The sequence below is a fragment of the Choloepus didactylus genome, chromosome 3, assembly GCF_015220235.1.
Source record: "Choloepus didactylus isolate mChoDid1 chromosome 3, mChoDid1.pri, whole genome shotgun sequence".
Taxonomy (NCBI): Eukaryota; Metazoa; Chordata; class Mammalia; order Pilosa; family Megalonychidae; genus Choloepus; species Choloepus didactylus.
Window position 1 is genome coordinate 80,333,339 of NC_051309.1, and position 23,847 is coordinate 80,357,185.

A 23,847-nucleotide genomic window follows, 5' to 3' on the forward strand; every position below is an offset into this window, starting at 1 on the left:
GACAGATTATTAATGTCTTAAGTTATAAAGTTTCTTAGTATTTGCTCACTAAAGTACCAGTGTATCTTCCAAAACAAGGTATTTTTACACTTCCAATTTTTATATAAGAAAAAATATTATAATAACATTTTTTAAATTCAACCATAATCTTTCCACCTAAACACACCCAACCCTAGCAATCAAATGTCAGTCCAGAAACCATGGCATTATCCATGACTCTTCTGTATGTCTCATACCCGACCTCTAACTCATCCAGAAATTTTGTCAACTCTACCTTCAAAGTACGTCCAGAATCTCCCTATCTCCCATGCCTTCACTGATACCACCATAATCTGAGTCACCATCATCTACCTTCTAGACTGCTGGGATTGTCTGCTAACTGGACTGCCTTCTTCCACACTTGTACCCCAACAAACATTCTCCACACAGTAGCCAGAGTGATCCTTTAAAATGTAAATAAGATCATGCCTCTGTGCGAAACCTTCTCACAGCTCTTCATGTCACTCAGAATACTGATCTGGCCTCCCATTACTTCCCCAACCCATCTCCTGCTACTCTCCCCCAACTCACTCTGCCCCAGCTACGGTGGCCTCCTTGCTGTATGTTGTATGGTGAGCCTACTCCTGTCCCAGGGCCTTTGCACTGGCTCTACCGTCTGCCTGGTACATGCTTCCCCCAGATATGCACGTGAATAACTCCTGCACCTCCCTCAAGTCTTTGTTTAAATATCATCTGCTATTTAAAATTGCACATTGCACCCACATTCCTTACCCTGATCATCTTTTATTTTTCTATAACATATATTACCTTCTAACATATAATTTACTCATGTGTTTTATTTATTATTTATTTCCTGTTTCCACTCCACAAGAATGTAAACTCCACTAGGACAGATATTTTTGTCTGTTTTGCTCACAGATATATCCCAAACCCCTGGAATAGTGCCTGGCACATAATGAGCACTCAGTAAATATCTCTTGAATGAATGAAGTGAAAAGTCCACAGCCCAAAGCAACACTTCAGTTCTAGATGCTCTGCTTCTCTGTGCTCCAAACCTGGGGAGGAAGACTTGAGAGGCTTTCCCCTAAAGAGTTCTTAGACTAGTGTTCCTTTTGCAACAACATGTCACTACAGTATATTGGAAACTTTTTACCAGGGTAACCTGGACACAGACACTGGACAGACTGAAACCAGTGAATAATTCTGTCATGTTGACATTTGGTTGGAACAAGTTCACATGCCAAAATGTATGCTGAATTTCAAGACCCTTTGGTCACCAACAACCACTACTCGTCTTCCTTCCCAAAAAGCATGTTGCTATATTTAGAGCAGCCCCAGGAATTAATAGAAAGGTTTTCTTTTTACTTTTCCCAGCCACATCGATTGGCCTCTTTCTGGTAACAGGCATTCTGGGTAACAGACACATAACTGGAATTTAATTATGAGGATGGGAAAGTCACATGACACCATAGGTGTGGTAGGCACAAATTAGGTTAGCTCTTTTGCTAACATCCACAGTGGCCCATTCTCTGTCACCCCCACCCCTCTTCTTCTAGTAACTGATTTCCTCCCTCCCATCCCCAGACATATCCCAGGTTTGGCCAACCAGAGTTCCTCCCCAGGACTTTTCTAACTGGGGCTAGCTAGGAAGAGCCTCTTTCCTCACAGGTTGCTAAGATAGAAGGATATAAAGCAAGAGTCCATTGAAATAAAAATATGAATTCATTAATTAATTAGTGAATGAATAAATGAATGCATTTTTAAAACAAAGTGAATATACTGAATTAGAAGAGAGAACATGAATTTCCAGTTCTGACTCCCAGCCTTACCACTTAATATCTTGGAGCCAGTGGGAAAGAAACATAGCATCTCTTGAGGCCCCTATCACCTACCTCCTACAGTTATTTTAAGAAACTCACCTATTACAAACTTACCTTGATGGGTCCTGCTCCTTAACACACTGGATCAACAACAGTGACCCAAAGCAATTAGAGCTTCCTTGACATTGGGAAATAGGGAAATTAGAATCTCACTGATCAGCCTTTTACTAAATGATAAAATTACTGTATGTGGATTTTTAAAGCACAAAACTGAAAAGGTATTTTTACTATAGTAAGTGCACTTGAGGCAAACTTTCAGAAATATTTCTTTTTTTTTTTTTTTTGGATAAATAAGGATTTTACAAATGAATCTGATAACCTCACAGCAGCTTTAATGATTTTATCTGTTGTTCAACATTTGCTTCCACTCTCTATATACCATACAAATAGATAAGATATAGCCAGATCTAGCTTATCTATATACTATCAGTAAAGAATTACATTAGAATTTTCTGTCAAATATAAACTTAATGACATTTTTACATTTTTTGTTCCTTTTGAATTTTTGTTTTTTTGTTTTATAAAATTCAGGACAATAGATAGCAAATGGGGAAAATAAGCCATTTTACTTTTGTATTTCTTTTATTTTCACCATTTAAATTGAAAGCTCATTAGAAATCCGATACAGGAAAGAGAGAGGATCAGTTGAAATAATACAAATGTCCAGCAATGAAAAGCTTAGTTAAATAAATTATGATAAATCTATGAAATGGAACACTGGGCAGTAGTTAAAATGTTTATATGAATCTAATTTGATTGGCATGGCAATGCATCTCTGTGCTGGTTTGAATCTATTATGTACCCCATAAAAGACTATGTTCTTTTAATGCACTCTTGTGGGGGCAGACCTATTGTGGGTGGGACCTTTTGATTAGGTTGTTTCCATGGAGATGTGATCTCACCCATTCAAGGTGGGTCTTAATTAGTTAACTGAAGTCCTTAAGAGAGCTCAGGGAGAGAGAGCGAGAGAGTCAGAGCCAACGCAGACCCAGATACCTGGAGATGGGGACAGAAAGATGTTTGGAGATGCTAAGCTAAGAGATGAAGCCCAGAGTTTGCCCCTGAGAAGCTAAGGGAGGACCCCCAGACACTCAGAGAGAAACACCCTGGGAGAAACAAGCAAGGATGCACAGAAGCTGGAAGAGAGATGCTAAGAGAGATGCTTAGATAGAAACGCCCCAGGAGAAGCAAGCAGAGAGCTGAGAGAAGTAAAAATATGTAATCCAGAGTTTGTCCCCAGGAGAAGCAAGGACCCACAGGAGCTGAGACAGAAACCCAGAGACATTTTGGAGAAAGCCACTGAAACCAGAAGCTAAACCCAGGAGAGAAAGTTCCAGCAGAGCCAGCCATGTGCCTTCCCAAGTGACAGAGGAACCCCGGATGCCATCTGCCTTTCCTCAGAAGGTATCTATATAATGATGCCTTAATTTGGACATTTTCATGGCTTTAGAACTTTAAATTTGTGAACTAATAAATACCCCATTGTAAAAGCCAGTCCATTTCTGGTATTTTGCATTCTGGCACCTTTAGCAAACCAGAACAGTCTCCAATCCAGGGGACAAAATAACATATTAAATACATACTTACTGATGTAAAATTGTTTATGTTCCTCTGCTCCTTATTACCAAAGCCCCAGTACTTCCTCTCTCTTAACACTCAAAACCCTTTATTGTTATTTCTCAGTTAACATTTAATGTCTTGTTAAACTGTAAGTTCCCTGAGGGCAGGAACCCTGTCTTTATCCCCAGCACTTGGCCCAGTGCTGGACACATGATACATGGTCATTAAAGAGCTGCTGAAAGAGTGGCAGTGCCTGAATCTAAAGAGCTGAGCTTGTTCTGAATGTTCCTTGCTTCCTTTTCAAGCTGCTGACAAATCATGTGTTTAATCATCTGTTCTAGAGTTATCATCAAGCCTTCAAATTTGACCATTTTATAGTTTTTGAGTATTTGCATTCTTACTCATTTTGATTCTCAGTTTGCAGTCTCCCTCTTTAGATTGTTAGCTCTTCGAAGCCAGGGACTATGTTCAGTTTTGTCCTTTCTACAATGTCCATGGCTCAGAGTGGAGGTATTTTGAGTGATCTTGAGTGGAGGCAAGTACAACGCCCTACGAGAACAATTATGAGTTGGGGTTACTACAATTTAATAATAGCTGCTACCACTCCCTTTCATGAGCCAGTCACTGTGGTTGTAGTCTTATATCAATTATCTGTTTTATTCCTCACTATAATCATCTGAGTGAGATACTACCAGCCCCATTTTCAAGTAAGTCAACTGAGACTTCAGCAAGTCACATGGACTCACCCACTGTCACCCAGCTGGTAAGAAAAGGAAACTGGATTGGAGCCCAGTTTCTTCCAATTCCAAGTGCATGCCCTTAATCACTTTCAACCATCCCGTCTCATTCCTCCAGATGCCATAGACAGAAGCCCTTCTCTCAGGAAACAAACCAAGGTCCAGATGTATTATATCTCTCTTATAGGCAATTTGGTGAATTTGGTGAATCAGAAGAAGCCCTGGAAAAATGCTTTACTTACTAAATTACTCTCCCAAATTTTTTTGTTTGTTAATCATCATGGCTACTAGAGAAGACAGTTTTCTGACTCTGTTGCCCTGACCTTCTTGAACAAAAGCAGAGAAGAGAAGCCATAAGCCCTGATAGGAGACCTACCAACAACCTCTTCCAAACACATGGGGTTGAAAGTCTCTGGATAATCACACACACACACACACACACACACACACACACACACACACACAAAACACCCCCTGCTTTTGCTTGTTTAAGTAAGTAAGGTACTTAGAAGGAAGCAGGGTTGAGGATAACAGTGTTGAGAATTTCCTAGACAAATTCCTTCTCTCGCCAACAGACCCATACACACAAGCAAAAAAAAGGCACTAACGTGGGAGAAGATTTAAGGGAATTAAAAGGATTGTGAAGGTGTGGTTGTCCAAAATCTGACACCAAAGAGAGATGAATGATGTTTGGCTGTCATGACCAGAAGCTTCTGGTTGACAAATACTGTCTGGTATTTTCCTTGCTGAATTCTTACCCTCACCGCGCATGCCCTGACCACTGTGGCTCAATATGCAAATGCAAATGACCTGAATCAGGCTGCTAGTGACTCACCAACTCCCCTTTAAAGTAAAGCTGGGTTCAACACAGTGACTGTTCAAAGGAGGAGCCATGGCAGGCAGACTCTGCTTCTCCTATTGGGTACTGGTCTGTTGGTTGATGGTAACCATGGCAGAAGGTAAAGGTTTTGTTTTTATTCTCCTGTGGGTGGTCCAGTAATTAATAAATTGGGTGAGAAGGAAAAATTTGGCTCCATAATTATACATTCCCATAAACTGAAAATATTTACATCAGCGTCCATCAGCCTGGGTGGTTAACAAGAAAGAGGCTGGATTTTATCATCTGAAGACATTGGTCCTAGTCTCAGCTCTAGCTTTGTGACTTCAGAGATACTTATCCTCTCTGAGCAATGTGAAGTGACAGTATTAATAATATTCATTATTGTGGGAGTTGTGCAGACCAAATGAGCTCTCATATGCGAACAACTCTTCAAGCTTAAAACACTATACAAATTCTAGTCATTGTTATAAAGCTAACAATTTCTATCTTGAATTACAGCAATATCCACTTCTTTATATCCTCAGCAGCACAGTAATTTGCACATGGTGGGTGTTTAGTCTCTGTTAATTGCTTTAATTAATCACATTCATTCAGCTGTGTCGTGGTACTACTGAAGTTAGCACAGATTTTTCTCTTTAGGATTATATTAGATTCTGTTTCTCCACTGCTCTTATTCTTCTTCCTTTTCCCCACTACAAAATTTCCAGATGCCTAAGCCTAAGAAGTAGTTTGCAAACCAGTGGGAAAAGGAAAGGAAAAGACAAGAATTGGGAGAAAGGGACCATGAAAAGACAGGGGAAGGAGATACTGGGTCTAACATTTTTTGCACAGTACACCTTAGTTACAAAATTAAAAGCTGTTTGGAGAAGAGAGACTCAGGAGTCAAACTGAGCCCATCACCCTCACGCATGCCCCTGGGGGTGGTCTTTGCTGGGGCTAAGCCAGTCCCCACTCATGACTGGACAAGTTCCTTACCCCCGTCCCTCAAAACTCACACCATGATGGAGAGAGGTAGAGACATCAGAGCTGCTTATGGGATAACCAGAGATCATCTTATCCAACCTCTGCACTGATTCTGGCAATCAGAGGGCCAGGGGATCTAGACTGTAAATAACACCTGCCCCCAACCCAATGCAAGTCCTCCAATCCTCACCTGCTGAAAACAACATCTATAAGGGTCATCATAAAACAGAACTGGCCACCTGCCACCTTCTTCCCAAAGAGTGAACTATTCTTTGTGAGACTTTGTAAATATGTAGCTAAACAAGTTAAAGTGAGATTAGAGGTTTCTTTAACTCATATGTAAGAAACACCAATTGAAATGTGAGCTTTGCTTTCTGAATTTGGCTCACTCAACATTACTGCACCTCAGACTGGTGTCAAAATCCTTCAAATGTGGTTTCACTCTATCTAACCAGGCAGCTCTGGTTCCCACTCAGCCCACACTTGCATATATCTTGGGTCTACTAGACAGTCATCTTTGGGTCTCCAAACTCACCCTGTTCTCTCACGCCTTTGTGACAACAGCTACTGTCTCACTCTTCCTAATTGCATCTCCGTTTATGGCAATTCTACTTCAAGTCATGGTAAGTAAATGCCTTCAGGAAGCCTTTCTTAAGACACGTAAGTATAAAACCGCAAACTCTGTCTGATACCTTCGAATTCTTACAGCAACCTGCACATCACCCACGGCCCTTCTTGCATTCTGCTCTGTATTACAGAGCCATGTATTTGTAGCATCTCTCTTGTCCTCGAGAGCAGGCCCCATGTCTCTATCAGCTCTGTAATTGTAAGGGCACCGAATACACTAACCTGCACATTTACAAAATGACTTGACTTAGAGCATAACATGATGAGAACCCTGAGGGACACTCTCTGGGGGCTCCAAATTCCTCATCAGTAAAATCAGAGATGTGACTAAGATAGCTGACCATTACGTAAGTTGCAAAATGAATTGAGTTGCTGTTATTGTGAATAAATTAATCACAGGACTTATATTTATTTCTGGTTCCTCTCTGAAAGCAAATGGGAAGTTTTCAAAGATTCCATGTGTCATGTAAGGGAAGAAATGCATACTTATACATCAAGTATAAAGCTTACTTCTCTTAAATACAGTTCCCCATGAAACAGCTATTGTCTGCCTGAATAACCACAAAGTACAGGTAATTATAAAAAAGTTCTTCTCGTCATTAACTTTTTTTTTTAAGTACTAGTTGTTAGTATGCATGAATTTCATGTCTAGACTATAATAAACCATTTAAAATTGAGATCCAGCCTCCAAGCAATATTTTGGCTTGATTTTTTTTATTATGCTCTAACTTAAAATGTAAATACTGCGAATTTTCTGGGATTGGAATTAAATACTTACTGGGCTCCACAAAAATATTCAGGTAGGAACACAATGTCTACCTGACCATTTATCCAATTCCTCAAATATTTACCAAATACCATTATATGCCAGGGACTATTCTAAGTACCGAGGATACTGCAGTGTCCAACAGGTCCTCTTCTAATAATATCTGTACCCTTTAGTCCTATCTTTACAGCACAGATTTTACAAATAAAATGTAACCAGATGGGCCTAAAAAATGGGGCTCATGCTAACAGAATTTTTCCATAACATTCAAGATTGATAATAATAGGAGTGAACGCTAACTAAATTATACCATGTGTCAGGCATTGTTCTGAGCAACTCACACACTTAATTCATATAAGACTCTCAAGTTGGTGTGATAGGTAGCATTATATCCTCCATTTCACAAATAAATAAATGAAACTCAGAGTGATTAAGTAACCCATCTATGGTCACACAATTATTAAAAGACAGAGCTCAGGCAGCTTGGCTCTAGATGCTATGCTTTTAAACACTATGCTATTTTGCCTCTCAAAATGTTTTTAATCTTCCTTTAAATATTTGACCTACTTTGGGCTTATTAAGCTTATGAAATAGCTCTTGTCTTTCACATTCAGTGCCTTTGGTAACATGTCGTCATGTTACATGATGGGAAGTATTTGCTTCCTAATCATTACATTATCCTTGAGAGGTAGGAATGTGGTAATTTTTGCAATTATAGAAACTGAGGTTTCCCTCAGTCTACAAGATATTCATGTGGATATTTCAACCAAGCAGGAACATATTACCGTTGAATAGTAACCACATGGCTGATGAGTGTCATGAAAGTGGACTCACAGGGTGCTATGGAAAGATATCGCAAGGAGCCTTAACCCAAGCTCTGAGAGGGAAAGAGACTTGAAAGCTGGATAGGAGTTAGCCAGGGGAAGAGAGCAGGAAATGGTGCTCCAGCAACTGGACCAACTTTTTAAAAGCCCAGAGCCACTGATGGTTTTTGCCAATGTAGCTTTTCTAGGGTGGAGGAAGCAGGGTAGGATTCCAATGGATGAAGTAGGTGGGGAAATAAATGGAGTCAGTAAGTGCGTAGACTTATCTTTGAAGCGAGAGAAGTAGGAACCAAAGAAGTTCAGTTTTCTCTCTGAAATATGAAGCTCAGTAGTCTACTTAGACGAGTATGAGAATTTTGAAGGAGGTTGGCATAGGGCAGTAAAGGTTTAGAAGACAGGAGGAAGGGAGCAGAACAAGGAAAAACAAAAGAATTGATAAGCAGTGTTAATTCAGCTAAATGTAGAGACCTTGAATGGCGCCAACCTACTCGAACGTGTGACCTCAATTTTGCAAGATGTGACAAGTTCCCGGATCAATTCCTATGGCTCCCACATTTTAGAATGCTTGTGCTAGCCAGCCAGTGACCTGAAATAATTACCATGCGTCCAATTTTCTGGAAGAATGTGGTTTTACGTGGTCCTTCCCACATTTTTGAGTTAGGTGACTGGGGCAAGCTTGTACTTTGACCTTGAGCCCTTGGAAATTCCCAGGAGAAGAGAGCATGTCCCAGAGTCAGAGAAATCCTGCCTGACAGGCTCTAACACCCAAATGTCAGCAGAAGGGTTTGGAGAATAGCCTGAGGTCTCAAGAAATTAGATGAGCACAAGAGGTGAGAGGTTTATGTGTTTTTAACAGCTGGAATACAGTTTGTGAAAGGTAGAGCACAAGGCCTAACTAACCCTATCCATTCTTAAGATGGAGCATGAAAATGAAGCTAAGATATTACAAACTACCACAGTATGCCAAGCCCCAACCAACAGTATTTCTGAAAACCCTAGGGAGTGCACTGGGCTCTATCTAAGTCTCTATAAAAGTTTTTCTTAGTAAGATTATTTTTTCAGAAGAAACTTAAGGCCTCCAGATTGATCTAATGCCAGATAAGCCCTGAAACCCAGAGGTACTAGTCTCTCCAAGAACTTCAACCAGTTTCATGTCTCTACCCCATAAGGTCAACACCCCTTTCCAGCATAGATGTTAAAATGGTCATTGCCCCAATATCCCTGAAGATTGAGAGAAAGATCAAATGAAAGGGAGGAGGTGTAACTGAGAAATTTGGAGTTAACAAATGACTGCCAATACTGACTCATTATATATGTATTTCTTTTTAGTGTCTAATGTTTTAGAATAGCCAGGAGGAAATACCTGAAGTTGTTAAACTGTAATCCAATAGCCTTGACCTTTGATAATGATTTTATAACTATATAGAGAAAACAAGTCAATTGCCAGTGTTTATATGGGTCTACTTCTGGTTGTTTTGTTCTGTTCCACTGATTTATATATCTATCTCTGACAATACTACACTGTCTTAGTTATCCAACCTCTATAGTAAATTTTAAAATTGGGTAGAGTGCAATACTAGTGATAAATAAGAGGGAGGGGTAAAGGGTATGGGATGTTTGGGGTCTTCTTTCTTTTTCTTTCTTTTTCTGGAGTAACGCCAATGTTCTAAAAATGATCATGGTGATGAATATACAAATGTGATGATACTGTGAACCATTGATTGCCTACTCTGGATGAATTGTATGGTGTGTGAATATATCTCAATAAAATTATGTTAAAAAAACAAAAACAAGGATAAAAGAGAAAAATCACATGATTATCTCAATGGATGCAGAAAATACATGTGGCATACATCAATACCCATTTATTATAATAATAATAATAATAAAACTTTCATAAAAATAGCAAAAAAAAAAAAAAAAAAAAAAATGAGCCTAGCTTCTCTCCAGTGACTGAAGTCTGGGCAGAAACTTTTCATGTTATAAAGACTCAAAAGTGATCTAATTGTGTAGGAGAAAAGAAGAGGTAATGTGGGATTTAATCATCTTCTATAGTCTGAAATATTTTGATCTAGTTACAATCATAGGATTTTACACTAGAACATTTATTTTATTACCCAATAGGCTAGGTCACTATGGGAGAAAGTGTTGGCATTTTATTCAAAGAGGAGGCTAGCTTAAAGAGTTGGAGGTGGGGTGGTTATTGTAAGGATACCTCCAAGGACCTCAAGCACAGCAGCCTTTACAGAGACCAGCCCTGGAAAGTCAAGAGCTGAGGCAACTCCCTCTACCTCTCTTGTCACCACATGTTCTCTCTCTCTGTCTTTGTTTTGAACAGCTGCACACTTAATAGGTTTAATTGTACTTTTTTATATAGCAGCCAATTCAAAGCTGTCATTTATTAGCATTATTATAATAATTTTAAATTAAGCATAGGTGACTTTGATTTAGATAAATGATAGATAAATATGGTGATTAAATTTTTATTTTAGTTTTTTTTAACAGTTTTATTCATACACCATAAGGTCCATCCAGAATGGCTTTTGGTATAATCACAGAGTTATGCATTCCCTACCACAGTCAATTTGAGAACATTCTCATTGTTCCAAAAACAAAAAAAATCCCATACCTCTTATACCCTCCTGTTAGTGACTCGGAGCTTTGGAAGAGTACCTTTGTTACAATTGATGAAAGAATATTACAATGTTACTGTTAACTATAGTCCTTAGTTTGCATTAATTGTATTTTTTCTCATATACCACCCTATTATTAACACCTTGTAATATGGATGTACATTTTTGTTCTAGTACATGTTAAGAACTTTCTTATATTTGTAGAATTAACCACAATCATCATCCACAACATGTTTTGCTATGCTATATAGTCCTATGTTTTATCCTTTAGCTTTCCTTCTAGTGACATACATGACCCTGGACTTCCCCTTTCAACCATATTCACACTCAGTATTTTTATACCATCACCTGATACATTTCCATACATTTACAATAAACCTTATTTTAAAAATTCTGTAAACCTTAAGCATCATCTGCCCATTCTCTACCCCTGTTCTATCTCCTGGTAACCTATACTCTAGATTTTAACTCCAAGAGTTTGCCCATTATAATTAGTTTATATTAGTGAGACCATACAATATTTGTCCTTCTGTGTCTGGCTTATTTCACTCAACATGCTGTCCTTGGGGTTCATCCATGTTGTTGCATGCACCAGAATTCATTCCTTCTTACAGCTGAATAATATTCCATTGCATGCTTATGCCATAGTTAGTTTATCCTCTCATTGGTTGATGGACACTTGAGCTGTTTCCATCTTTTGGCAATTGTGAATAATGCTGCTATGAACACCTGTGTGCAAATGTGTATTCTCATCACTGCTTTCAGTTCCTGAGTATATACCTAGTAACAGGATTGCTGGATCATATGGCAGTTCCATGCTTAGCTTCCTGAGGAACCGCCAAACTGTCTTCCAAAGCAGCTGCACCATTCTACATTCCCAACAGCAGTGAATGTTTTCCTATTTCTCCACATCCTCTCCAGGACTTGTAATTTCCTGCTTTTTGAGAATGGCCATTCTAGTAAGCGTGAGATGATACTTCATTGTGGGTTTGACTTGCATTTTTCTAATAGCTAATGATGTTGATCATCTTTTTATGTGCTTTTTAGCCATTTGTATTTCCTTTTTGGCAAAGTGTTTATTCAAGTCTTTTGCCCATTTTGTTATTGGGTTGATTGTCTTTTTGTTGTTGAGTTGTAGGATTTCTCTATATATTCTGGATATTAAACTCTTATCAGTCATGTAGTATCCAAATATTTTCTCCCATTGAATAGGCTGCCTTTTCACTTTCTTGACAAAGTCCTTTGAAGCACAGAAGTATTCTATTTTGAGGAGATCCCATTTATCTGTTTTTTTCTTTCATTGCTTGTGCTTTGGGCATAAGGGCTAAGAAATCACCTCCTACCACAAGATCTTGAAGATGCTTCCAAACATTTTCATCTAGGAGTTTTACAGTCCTAGCTATAATGTTTAGGTCTTTGATCCATTTTGAGTTAATTTTTGTATAAGGTGTGAGATATTGGCCCTTTCATTCTTTTGGATACGACATGTTCTCTTGTCTTTTCTTTTCACTAAGAGGCCTGTCCCATTTTACTGCTTCACTGTACAGACTGGCTTCTCCGCTTATTCATCAAAACCTGACACTCCAGCCTGTTTTATATCTTCCACTAACTGTTTTTTTGTTAAAATTCTCAAGAGAGAATCTGATTGGTCACTGGCCAGCCAATGAATGGTGTCAACTATCTATCAGCTATCCAGTTAGCCATAGACAGAAGATGTGTAGGACTGCCCTTTCCAGGGGCTGTGGGTGAAACAGAATCTCCAGAAGGGGATATGGACACAGGCAGGCAATAAGTATATCAAATACAGCTAAGAAACCTGACTTCAACTGTTCTAAAGGAGGCATTTTTTAAGTGCTTCAGGACTCTTGACTTCATTTTTCCATCATTCATTCTTGCCAGCCTATTGTATTCGTAAGCCTCTAAGGGAGTGAAGGAACAATTTACTAAAGGGAAACTTATTTTTTCGTGTAGCCAATTCAATTGGTTGTAACAGAGGGAAGAACTTGACACTTGAGCTTGATCCAAATTTTTTCTCATAAACTAACTGCATCCAGGTCATCAACACTCTTTTTTCCTACTGCCTGTAGATTCCCCCTGCCTTTCTCTCTAGGGAATGCTTTCATTGCTGGGCAAGTGAAGCAGACCTTTTAGATTAATGGCCTTCGGGGGGCAGTTATTTTTATTTTCTTAATGTTGGTTATATTCTTTTGTTCCACTGAATTTTCTTTATTGATGTATAATTTATATACAAAAAAATGCACAAATATTAAAGGTATTGCTTGATCACGTTTTACATATATATGTGCATAAACATGTGTATATGTATATATGTGTGTGTATAAATATATATACATTTACATTTATCCATGTAACCATCACCCAGATCAATATATAGAACATTTCTAAAGAGAGTCCTGGTGACTCTTTCCACTAAATAACACCACCCCAACCCAAAGGTAATTATTTTTCTAACTTTTTTTTTAACCATAGATTAGTGTTGCTTGCTCTTGAACTTCATATAAATGGAATCTTACAGTATATAACCTTTTGTGTCTAACTTTTGTTCACTATAACATCTGTGAGATTTATCCACATGGTTGTGATATTAGTAATTCTTTCTTTTTGTTGCTGAGTATTATTTCATTGTAAGAATGTACAGTTTATCCTTTCTCCTACTGATGGACACTTGGATTGCTTCCAGTTTTAGGCTAGTGTAATAAGGCTACTATGAACTTTCTTGAACTAGTCTTTTTGTTGACATGTGTATTCATTTCTCTTGAGTGAATTCCCTGAAGTAGAATTGCTGGGTCCTTAGGTGTGCCTGTATTTCATTTTATTGAAACTTGGCAGTTCTTTCAAACATGCCCTGAGACTTCTCTACTTCTCTCTTCCCAACTTTTTCCCATGCTGCCACCCTAAATTATCTCCCTTCTGCTTCTGTTATCAAGCCTGATTCCTGACCTGCATTTTCCTCCTCACAGGACAAGAGGAGGTAGTCATCCCTCCTGGAGGATCACAAAACAATGTGGACCCCACAGACTGCCAAATCTTTACACTCACACCTCCTCCCACCACGAGGAAGCCAGTGACGAAGAGCCAGCCCATCACAAGAACACCCAAGTGTCCTTTCCATTTTTTTCCACGAAGAAGACCCAGAGTACACCTTAGATTTCCACACAGACCTTTCTTCCCTCCAAAATGCAACCACCGTTTTCAATTCCAGCCATTTTTTTTACCACCCAGTCACCATACTCCTCGTTATAAATATTTCCCTAGAAGACAACTCCAGAGAGGAAGTTCATCTGAAGAAAGCTGAAAGAAAAAGAGAAGTCCCAAACACAGTGAAGGAAAAGAAGCCAATGCCACAGAAAAAGCAACAAAAAGATTTATGTTTTCTCTCTCCAAAGTAAAACTAATGGATTTAAAGATTAAGTATCCTAAAAACTGCTGACTAGAAATTGTCCTCCTCCTCAGTAGTAAAGATACTGGTTTATAGGTTATTCTTGTTTGCAGAATAGTAGTGGTTAATGCATTTTGCGTATCCCCAACTTTTTTTATGATCGCAGGACATTTCCGCAAATCAAACCTTAAAATGGATCATTCCAATAATTCATATCCATATTGAGATGCCAGAAGAATGAATCCCCTTTTCTAAATTAGTGTTGAGAGCATTTAAATAAATTTACATCATTATAAATGAAATGAAGATACTAATGACATGCCTTTATACTCATCGGAAATGTTACAGAGTGAGGTATATGTACAAAGTGAATTTTAAAAGAAATTGTGAAGTGTCAATAGTAGGGGGATATAAGGGATATGGGTTTGTTTGTTTTTTTTCTTTTGGAGTAATGAAAATGTTCTAAAATTGATTGTGGTGATGAATGCACAACTCTGTGATTATACTGCAAGCTATTGACTGTACACTTCAGGTGGATTATATGGTGTGTGAATATATCTCAATAAAACTGCTTTAAAAAAGAAATTATAAAGATTAAAGTAAAACAAAGTTATCAGCAGTCTAACTGTAGATAAAACTTTAGAGACATATAGTCTGAATTATCTAACCCAAATAACTTTTTTTTTTAACTGTGGTATTTAAATTTACTTTAATATTAACTTTTTAAGCAACTGGTGCAATTTAGTTTCTTAAGTATCGCATTGTTTCTCCTATTTTCATCAAATAGATACTTGCTAAAATGATATATTTCTCCTAAAACTTTCAACATAGTTCCAGGCACAAAGGCCTGGCTAAAGGTTACATGAATCTTCTTATAACTCTGGAACTCCAAAGACGAATTTACTCAACTATGAGAACCTTGTATTCTGAGCATGCAACATGAGAACTAAATCCCACTGATTACATTCATTGATTATTTGTTTGTCCACTCTGTAAAATACTGCCACCTGTTTGTGCCATTCATCTTGCCTAAAATATAGGAAGTTTGGTTTTGCATATTTGGCCAATGGCTTACACCTGTTCCTGCTAAGAAAGATTAGAAAAAGTTGCTGCTGCTTCTTCTACAATGAAAAGGACACAACATAAAGACAATGTAGACTTTGGAGATGATTATCTGGATAAAGGAAAGAGATTTAAAATCATCATGCTGTACATCCTTGCTATATTAAAAAATACAAAGAAAAAAACTATTTCCTTTACTCACTTCATTGCAAATTTTCATTAAAAAAAATATTTGCTTCAGAATTGCAGATTTAAATAAAAATCCACTTGAGTTCCTCAACAAGAAACTCTGCACCTTTAAATAAACCTTACGTGTTCTCCTTTTTGGTTAGTAGGGACATAACCAGGAATGGGCCAACCTCAGCAAACTTGAAGATAGATAAATGTTTGTATTTGAATCTCACTTCCCTTTCTGGGTCCTCCTTTATTTTGGCATGCTCACCACTTACCTAAGTACTTGATGCTTCACACTGCCCCTGACTGCCCAAAACCAACCCAATTTTGACTGGGCTTTCTTTCCCCAAACATTAGAACTCTTGCAATCCAAAAGTTAACTGTTCTGAAATCTACTCACTAAGGCCTTGCCAGGTGGTATGTAAACCTCAGGTAAACTAAGACAAACTAAAGATGGATTAGCACTGTCCTTGTTTGCTAACACTGCTGGAATGCAAAACACCAGAAATGGATTGGCTTTTATAAAGGGGGTTTATTTGGTTACAAAGTTACTGTCTTAAGGCATAAAGTGTCCAAGGTAAGGCATCAACACAGGGTACCTTCACTGGAGGATGGCTGATGGTGTCCGAAAACCTCTGTTAGCTGGGAAGGCATGCGGCTGGCATCTGCTCTGGAGTTTTGGTTTCAAAATGGCTTTCTCCCAGGACGTTCCTCTCTAGGCTGCAGCAGGTCTCCAAAATGTCATTCTCAGTTGCTCTTGGGGCGTTTGTCCTCTCTTATCTTCTCAAGGCAAAAGACTGCTTTCAAAGGCCATCTCCAAAATGTCTCTGTAAACTGCAGCTCCTCTCTCAGCTCCTGTGCATTCTTCAAAGTGTCCCTCTCAGCTGTAGCAAGCTGCTCCTTCTGTCTGAGCTTATATAGTACCCCAGTAAACTAATCAAGGCCCATGCTGAATGGATGGGGCCACACCTCCATGGAAATTATCTAATCAGAGTTATCACCTAAGTTGGGTGGGTCACATCTCCATGGAAACACTCAATTAAAGAATTACAATCTAATCAACACTAATACGTCTGTCCACACAAGATTGCCTCAAAGATAATGGCATTTTGGGGGACATAATACATTCAAACTGGCACAAGCACCTTAAACACATTAGTCAGGGCATCTACTATAGAAAGCAAGCTACTCTTATAGTGTTTCAGAGTGAGGGCCTTTTTCAAAACAACTCCAGGTAACATTGCATCATTCCTCTCCCGGAACATGCATAGAGGTATAGAGATGCCTAGGTGAGAAGCAGCCCATACTTGTAATTAAAAGCATAAGCCTTGGTGACAAAAAAAAACAAACTGACAAAAAAAAAAAAAACAAAGACAAAAAAAAAATCATTCCTTTGGGTTAATAAATTATTCTTTTACAATATAGAAATCTCGACCAGGTTTATTGACTCCGGGAGACAGTCTTCAGTCACTAATAACTCAAAGTGAATTAGTTTATCAAATGTGTTCTTCTTAACTTATATGTGGTATTAGCTGCTTTTCAAGCAATGGGAAATCTGTTGGAACAGTGTGATGGCTTTTAAATCCATCTTTTGTTTTGTGACAGAAATAGCTGATCTAAGTCCAAAGTTCTAATTATGCCAAAAATGCATAACCTGAGTCTAATCATCAGACAAATTCAAATTAAAGGACATTTACAAAACAAGTGACCTATATAATCTTGAAAAATGTAGCTGTAACGAAAGACAAAGGTTAGAGATTAAAGAGAAATGACAACTAATGCAACATATGATCCTGGATTGCATCCTAGAGGTGGGGGGGAGGGGTTGCTGCAAGATTGCCATAAAGTATATTATTGGGACAACAGGCAGAATTGAATATGGACCATGTATTAGGTAATAGTATGTAAAATAGTGTTCTGGTTTGCTAATGTTGCCGGAATGCAAAACTCCAGAGATGGATCAGCTTTTATAAAAGGGGGTTTATTTGGTTACATAGTTACAGTCCTAAGGCCATAAAGTGTCCAAGGTAACACATCACAATCAGGTACCTTAACTGGAGGATGGCCAATGGCTTCAGGAAAATCTTTGTTAGCTGGGAAGGCATGTGGCTGGTGTCTGCTCCAAGTTCTGGTTTTAAAATGGCTTTCTCCCAGGACTTTCCTCTTTAGGCTGCAGCTCCTCTTCAAAATGTCACTTTTGGTTGCTCTTGGGGTGTAGTCCTCTCTTAGCTTCTCCGGAGCAAGAGTTTTGCTTTTAACGCCATTTTTAAACTCTCTCTCGTCTGCAGCTACTCTCTCAGCTCCTGCACATCCTTCAAAGTGTCCCTTTTGGCTGTAGCAACCTCGTTCCTTGGAAACATCTAATCAAATGTCTCAAACACAATCAACACCAATAGTTTCCTGCCCACACAAGATTACATCAAAGATAATGGCATTTTGGGGGATGTGCCAGTTTGAACGTATTATGTCCCCCAGAAAAAGCCATATTCTTTGAAGCAATCTTGTGGGGCAGGCATATTAGTGGGGATTAAGTTGGAACGTTTGGATTAGATTGTTTCCATGGAAATGCACCCCACCCAACTGTGGGTGATGACTCTGATTGGATAATTTCCATGGAGATGTTACCCCACCCATTCAGGGTGGGTCTAAATTAAATCACTGGAGCCATATAATAAGCTGACAAACAGAAGGAACTCAGTACAGCTGAGAGTGACATTTTGAAGAGGAGCTACAGCCAAGAGGGACACTATGAAGAATGCACAGAAGCTGAGAGAGTAGCTGCAGATGAGAGACAGTTTGAAGATGGCCATTGAAAGCAGACTCTTGCTCCGGAGAAGCTAAGAGAGGACAAACACCCCAAGAGCAACTAAGAGTGACATTTTTGAGAAACTGCAGCCTAGAGAGGAAAGTCCTGGGAGAAAGCCATTTTGAAACCAGAACTTTGGAGCAGACGCCAGCCACGTGCCTTCCCAGCTAACAGGTTTTCCAGATGCCATTGGCCATCTTCCAGTGAAGGTACCTAATTGTTGATGCATTACCTTGGACACTTTATGGCCTTAAGACTGTAACTGTGTAACCAATTAAACCCCCTTTTAGAAAAGCCAATCCACTTCTGGTGTGTTATATTCCAGCAGCATTAGCAAACTAGAACAGGGGACATAATACATTCGAACTGGCACAAATAGTAAATAGCAAAATTTAGTATGCATCAATATTAAGTTTTCTGAATTTGATAATTATATAAGAGATCATCCCTGTTCTTACGAAATACACACTGAAGTATTTCAGGGTAAAGGAGTGTGATTCATAGATGTAAATGGTTATTCAGGAAAAAAAGTGTGTGTGTGTGTGTGTGTCTGTAGAGAGATTGGAACAGGAAGGAGGAATAAAGGAGGCAACATGTTTTTGAAATTGATGTATCTGGGTGAAAGTTATATGGGAGTTCTTTGTACTATTCTTGCAACTTTTCTATAGTTTGAAATTACATCAAAATGAAAAGTAAAAATTAGTATTGAAAATGACACAAAAAATTAATCATGAATTTATCCATGCCTTGAAGATAAATTAGAAATAAAACCCCATTCCCACATCCCACACTACTGACAACCTGTAATGACTCACATAGGTTGTAAGAATTGGGGCATCTGGGTGGGCTAAGCTGGGACTCAGACATTGTAATCACTGACATGTGGGGGAGGATAGGTTTTAATTGGAGGAGGGAAAAGTTTGGTTACAGCCAGGATCTCAAAGTGAGAAACAGAAGGCATGAAATGGCATGTACAACCACCATGAACAACCAGCCCCTTGGACTGAATTTGAGCCCCTATGGTCAGTGATAATCACCAGAAGCTGATAAAAGTATCTGGAAGAGAGACTCTGAACCAGAGCTGCTTTGAAGCCAAGGTGACAAAATGTGGCACAGCTTTGAGAAGGGGGCTATTCTCCCCCTCTCTGAACAGAACCCACTCATGCTGGCACCCTGAAAATCAACAGCAACTTTCAGAAAAACAGCACCCTTGTATTGGGTGCTGACGTCATAATGCAGGGTGCTATCACCCTCGGCTTTGTGGGTGACAACTGACAGACAAACCAGGAGACAAAGGATGTGTTAGATACTTGGGGTCTGCTACCATTTATGGCACATTTAAGCGATGGTAAACTGGAGCTTGTTAAATTCCCGATTTAAAATGAAAAGTTAAGCAAGGGCTTATCTACATGGTTTCATTTTACTTTATGTTATTCCAAAAACTATTTGAGGAATAACCCAATTTTGCAAGCAATAACTACAAACTTCCAGAAGAGCTACATAATCCAGAGAAAGATGGCTCTAAGGAAAATAGAGGTTGCAATGCTCAGGTATTTTTATTATATAAGGATAAATAAAGTGTTAGGTAAAACAAAATGGCCACCTGCATTGGACATTGCCAAGAGGGACCTCTTTCTGAGAAAGGATTGTCCAGAAGACAAAAACAATTGACCTACAGGGGCTTTCTGAGAAAATGGAACAATGGAACACACCCTACAGAATTGCAACTAAGCAACACCTAGTGATAAGTTTCCATTCAGTAGAGATAGCTTATCAGATTGGACATACCATACTAATTAATGCATATCTGCTTCTCACTCTGTAAGACACACACACCCCACACACACAATGCAAAATGGAGACAATGTCAGCCAATCAGAACATTTCCTCGCGTTCTTCCACATTTGCCCTATATAAGCTCTCCCTTTCCACTCCCTCCATGGGGCTCCTTTCCACATTCAGTTTGGCACTGTCCCTTTAGCAAATCTTTTGTTACCCAAATAAACTTGAAAAAAAAAAATTTTAAATGCCTCAGTTTATCTTTGCCAAAAGAGAACCATCACGTTCCTTTTTCAAGCCCCGTTCATATGTGACTTGTTTTTATAATACGATGTAAGTAGATTTCAAATTCCTATAGGAAGCTCCAGGTTTGTTCTGAACAGCAGAGAGGCAAACAGACCAAACATGAGACATGTCTTAGTTTCCCAGCTGCTAAAGCAAATACCATACAATGGGTTGGCTTAAACAGCAGGAGTTTATTTACTTTCGGCTTTGAGGCTGGGAGAAGTCCAAAATCCAGGCATCAGCAAGGCATGCTTTCTCCCCAAAGACCATGACCTTCTGGGACTGGCTGCCAGCAGTCTTTGATCCTTGGCTTTTCTGTCACATGGTTAATGCATATGACTGTGTATTCTCCTTTTGCTTCCAGGAGCTTCTTGCTCCTCCATGCGGCCTTCTTTTCACAAAGTTTCCAGTATTAGGATTAAGACCCAACCTGATTCAGTTGGGCCACACCTTAACTATAAATAACATTTCCCAAAAGGTCCTAATTACTATGGGTTCATACCTACAGGAACGAATTAAGGCTGATAACATTTTTTTCTGGGGTACATAATTCAACCTCTCACAGGAAGTACAAAAGAAGTAGACAACTAAAATGTCAATTTGAGTGGGGCAAGCAATTCTATATACCTCAGCAGCTCTTACGGGCATCACCAAGTCAAACTGCTGAATCATCATACAAAATAACTCTTAGCTGGAAACAACACAATTGTCCACCAATAGTAGAATACATTGGTAATCTTTCATACACTGGAATATGAAACAGAAATGAAGAACAATGAATTGTTGTTACACACACAATATAGATGAATCTCACAGATTTAATGCTGAATGAAAGCCAGAAACACAAAAATAATACATATAGTACAATTCTATTTCAAGAAGATGCAAAACTAATCCATGGTGGTAGAGGATAGAATATGGATAATCTTGGTAGGTAATTAACTGGGAAATGGCAAAAGGGGAACTTCTGGGAGCTGCAAATATTCCACATCTTGATCTGAGTGGTGGTTATATAGGTGTATACATTTATAAAATGTCATCAAGCTGTATGCATGAGATTTATGTATTTTACCATATGTAAATTTTATGTCAATTAAAAAGTTTTTTTTAGATGCTACAGTTTAAGGGAAATCAGCAAGTGCATGCTGATTACAACTGTAGTTTTCTTTTACCAAACAAACATTCAAGTATTCTATTGACTGGTAGTTAGCCAGGTTGTGTTAAGTGGAATTTCACTCAAACATCACCTCATAACAGTAAACAGAAGACTGCATATTTTTTGGTATGTCCCAATAAGCATTTTCCTTTATCCATGAGGGTAAGTTTAAACCAGAAATGTTTAAACGGCCTTAAATGTACCCCTATACCTCACATAGTTGGCTAGCCAGAGAGACAGCAAAGCAAGTTGGACAGCAGCAGTTCAACAATTTGTGTAGGAGGGACCTCTGCAAACAATTACATTTGAAACTTCTCGACACAGAAGTGCAGGTCCTTATGGTGGTCTCCACCACCTGGCCTTCCCCACTCCCCACTCCCACCATTTTCCTCTCTGATCTCGTCTCATATGCCTTTCCTCCTTTTTCACTTTACTCCAGACACACTGACCTCCTTGGTGTTCCCCAAACAAACCACACTTCCTCCTTAGTGCCTGTCACTTTGCTGTGTTCTCTCTGTGTGAAATACTCTTCCCTCAGATAGCCACTTGGCTCCCTCCCTCCTTCCTTCACAAAATCCCCCTTTCTGTTCCCTGGCTACCCATCTAAACATGCAGGCACATATCACTTACTATTCCCCTTTCCAATTTTATTCTTATCCCTGGCATCAATCACATTCAAACATACAATACATGTTCTTAATTATCTTGTTTAGCATTTGTCTTCTGTACCAGAAAGTAGGCTCCCTGAAGGCAGAGATGTTTGTCTATTTTGTTCATTCCTTTCTCCCAAAGATTTAAAACACTGTCTGCAAATAGTAGAGATGCAACAAATATTTGTTATGTCAATGAATTTTTAAACCATCTGTTCTGGTTTGCCAATGCTGCCATTAAGCAAAATACCAGAAATGGATAGACTTTTATAAAGGGGGATTATTTGGTTACACAGTTACAGTCTTAAGGCCATAAAGTGTCCAAGGTAATGCATCAACAATCCAGTACCTTCACTGGAGGATGGCCAATGACATCCAGAAGACCTCTGTTAGCTGGGAAAGCATGTGGCTGGCATCTGCTCCAAGTTCTGGTTTCAAAGTGGCTTTCTCCCAGGACGTTCCTCTCTAGGCTGCACCTCCTCGAAAATGTCACTCTTAGTTGCTCTTGGGGCATTTGTCCTCTCTTAGCTTCTCAGGAGCAAGAGTCTGCTTTCAACAGCCGTCTTCAAACAGTCTCTCATCTGCAGCTCCTCTCTCAGCTCCTGCACATTCTTCAAAGTGTCCCTCTTGGCTGTAGCAAGCTCTCTCCTTGTCTCTGAGCTTATATAGTGCTCCAGTAAACTAATTAAGGCCCATGCTGAATGGGCAGGACCACACCTCCATGGAAATTATCCAATGAAAGATTTTGCCCACAGTTGAGTGATCACATCTTCATGAGAACATTCAATCAAATATCTCCAACCCAATCAACACCAATACGCTTCCTGCCCACACAAGACTGCATCAAAGATAATGACATTTTGAGGGACAAAATACACCCAAACCAGCACACCACCTAACTGATATTTAATACTATTTATTTCCAAATCAATTCATACATACAGGGGAGGTGTTGAGATTTTAAATTCTGCACCCAGGAAAAAAGAACTATGGAGGAGAGAAATAAAAATTGTTTTCAGTTTAAATAGTTACTGGCCACTGGCACATACTTTCAGCTTCCTTCCAACAATTTAAAAATGAATTCTTTGGGGAGAGGAGCTAAGAAGGCGGCATAGAGAGGAGTGGAAGACTGTTAGTCCCCCCCGGAACAATCCATAAATGACCAAAAAACTAGTAAATAACTTGGAATAACCACGGGGAGACAAACATGATGGTCCACTCATCATCCACCAACCTGAATTGGGAGGAATGCCCAAGATTGCAGCATAAAATCTGCAAGTAAAACTGCAGACCAGCGCTGACAGCCAAGAGCCGAGAGCCCCTCCCTCACGGAACCCTTGCAGTGCTAGAGAGCAGCACTCTCTCAGCCCAGCTCCAACTGGGGGTTTCAGTGTTAACTGCTCAATACAGACAGTGAATCCTCAACAAGCAGACAGAGGCTTTTGGTGACAACTGACCTTGAGAGAGTCAGGGGACATATCTGTCTCAGGACGGGGAGCCCAGAGGATTGGGTGCTATCTCTGGCTGATGGGTGAATTGGGAGCTTTTCTGTCCCTTTCTCTCTCTGTGGAGAAAACCTCAGCCATGTTCAGCCTGCAGTGCTTTGCAGTAAAGACAGTGTCAGCCATTTTAAAATCAAAACACTTTGATCAGCAGAGTCAGAGAAACAAAGAACTTATTGATAGGCAGATGACCTCTATGGAT

The 23,847-nt window shown here is 39.2% G+C and overlaps 3 protein-coding genes across 3 annotated transcripts in view; 1 reads left to right on the plus strand and 2 right to left on the minus strand.

The window, feature by feature from the left end:
- Positions 1-23,847, minus strand: part of RCHY1 (ring finger and CHY zinc finger domain containing 1) — a 109,714-nt gene that overhangs the window by 50,343 nt on the left and 35,524 nt on the right. The window lies entirely within an intron of this gene.
- Positions 3,341-23,847, minus strand: part of CDKL2 (cyclin dependent kinase like 2) — a 111,792-nt gene continuing 91,285 nt past the window's right edge. The window contains exon 13 of the mRNA XM_037829985.1: positions 3,341-3,989. Within this exon, the coding sequence (XP_037685913.1) occupies positions 3,924-3,989 (66 nt within the window). The 3' untranslated portion in view covers positions 3,341-3,923. The remainder of the gene's footprint in view (positions 3,990-23,847) is intronic.
- Positions 4,395-15,473, plus strand: ODAPH (odontogenesis associated phosphoprotein). Its single transcript, XM_037829996.1, has 2 exons — positions 4,395-5,136; positions 13,813-15,473. Exons 1-2 carry the CDS (start codon positions 5,070-5,072, stop codon positions 14,145-14,147), a joined length of 402 nt encoding a protein of 133 aa, XP_037685924.1. The 5' UTR covers positions 4,395-5,069; the 3' UTR covers positions 14,148-15,473.

Excerpts from the sequence above, each read along its gene's own strand:
- ODAPH (XM_037829996.1), top strand. The coding sequence starts at position 5,070 with ATGGCAGGCAGACTCTGCTTCTCCTATTGGGTACTGGTCTGTTGGTTG. Across the intron at positions 5,137-13,812 it reads GATGGTAACCATGGCAGAAG|GACAAGAGGAGGTAGTCATC; the intron begins GTAAAGGTTTTG and ends TCCTCCTCACAG.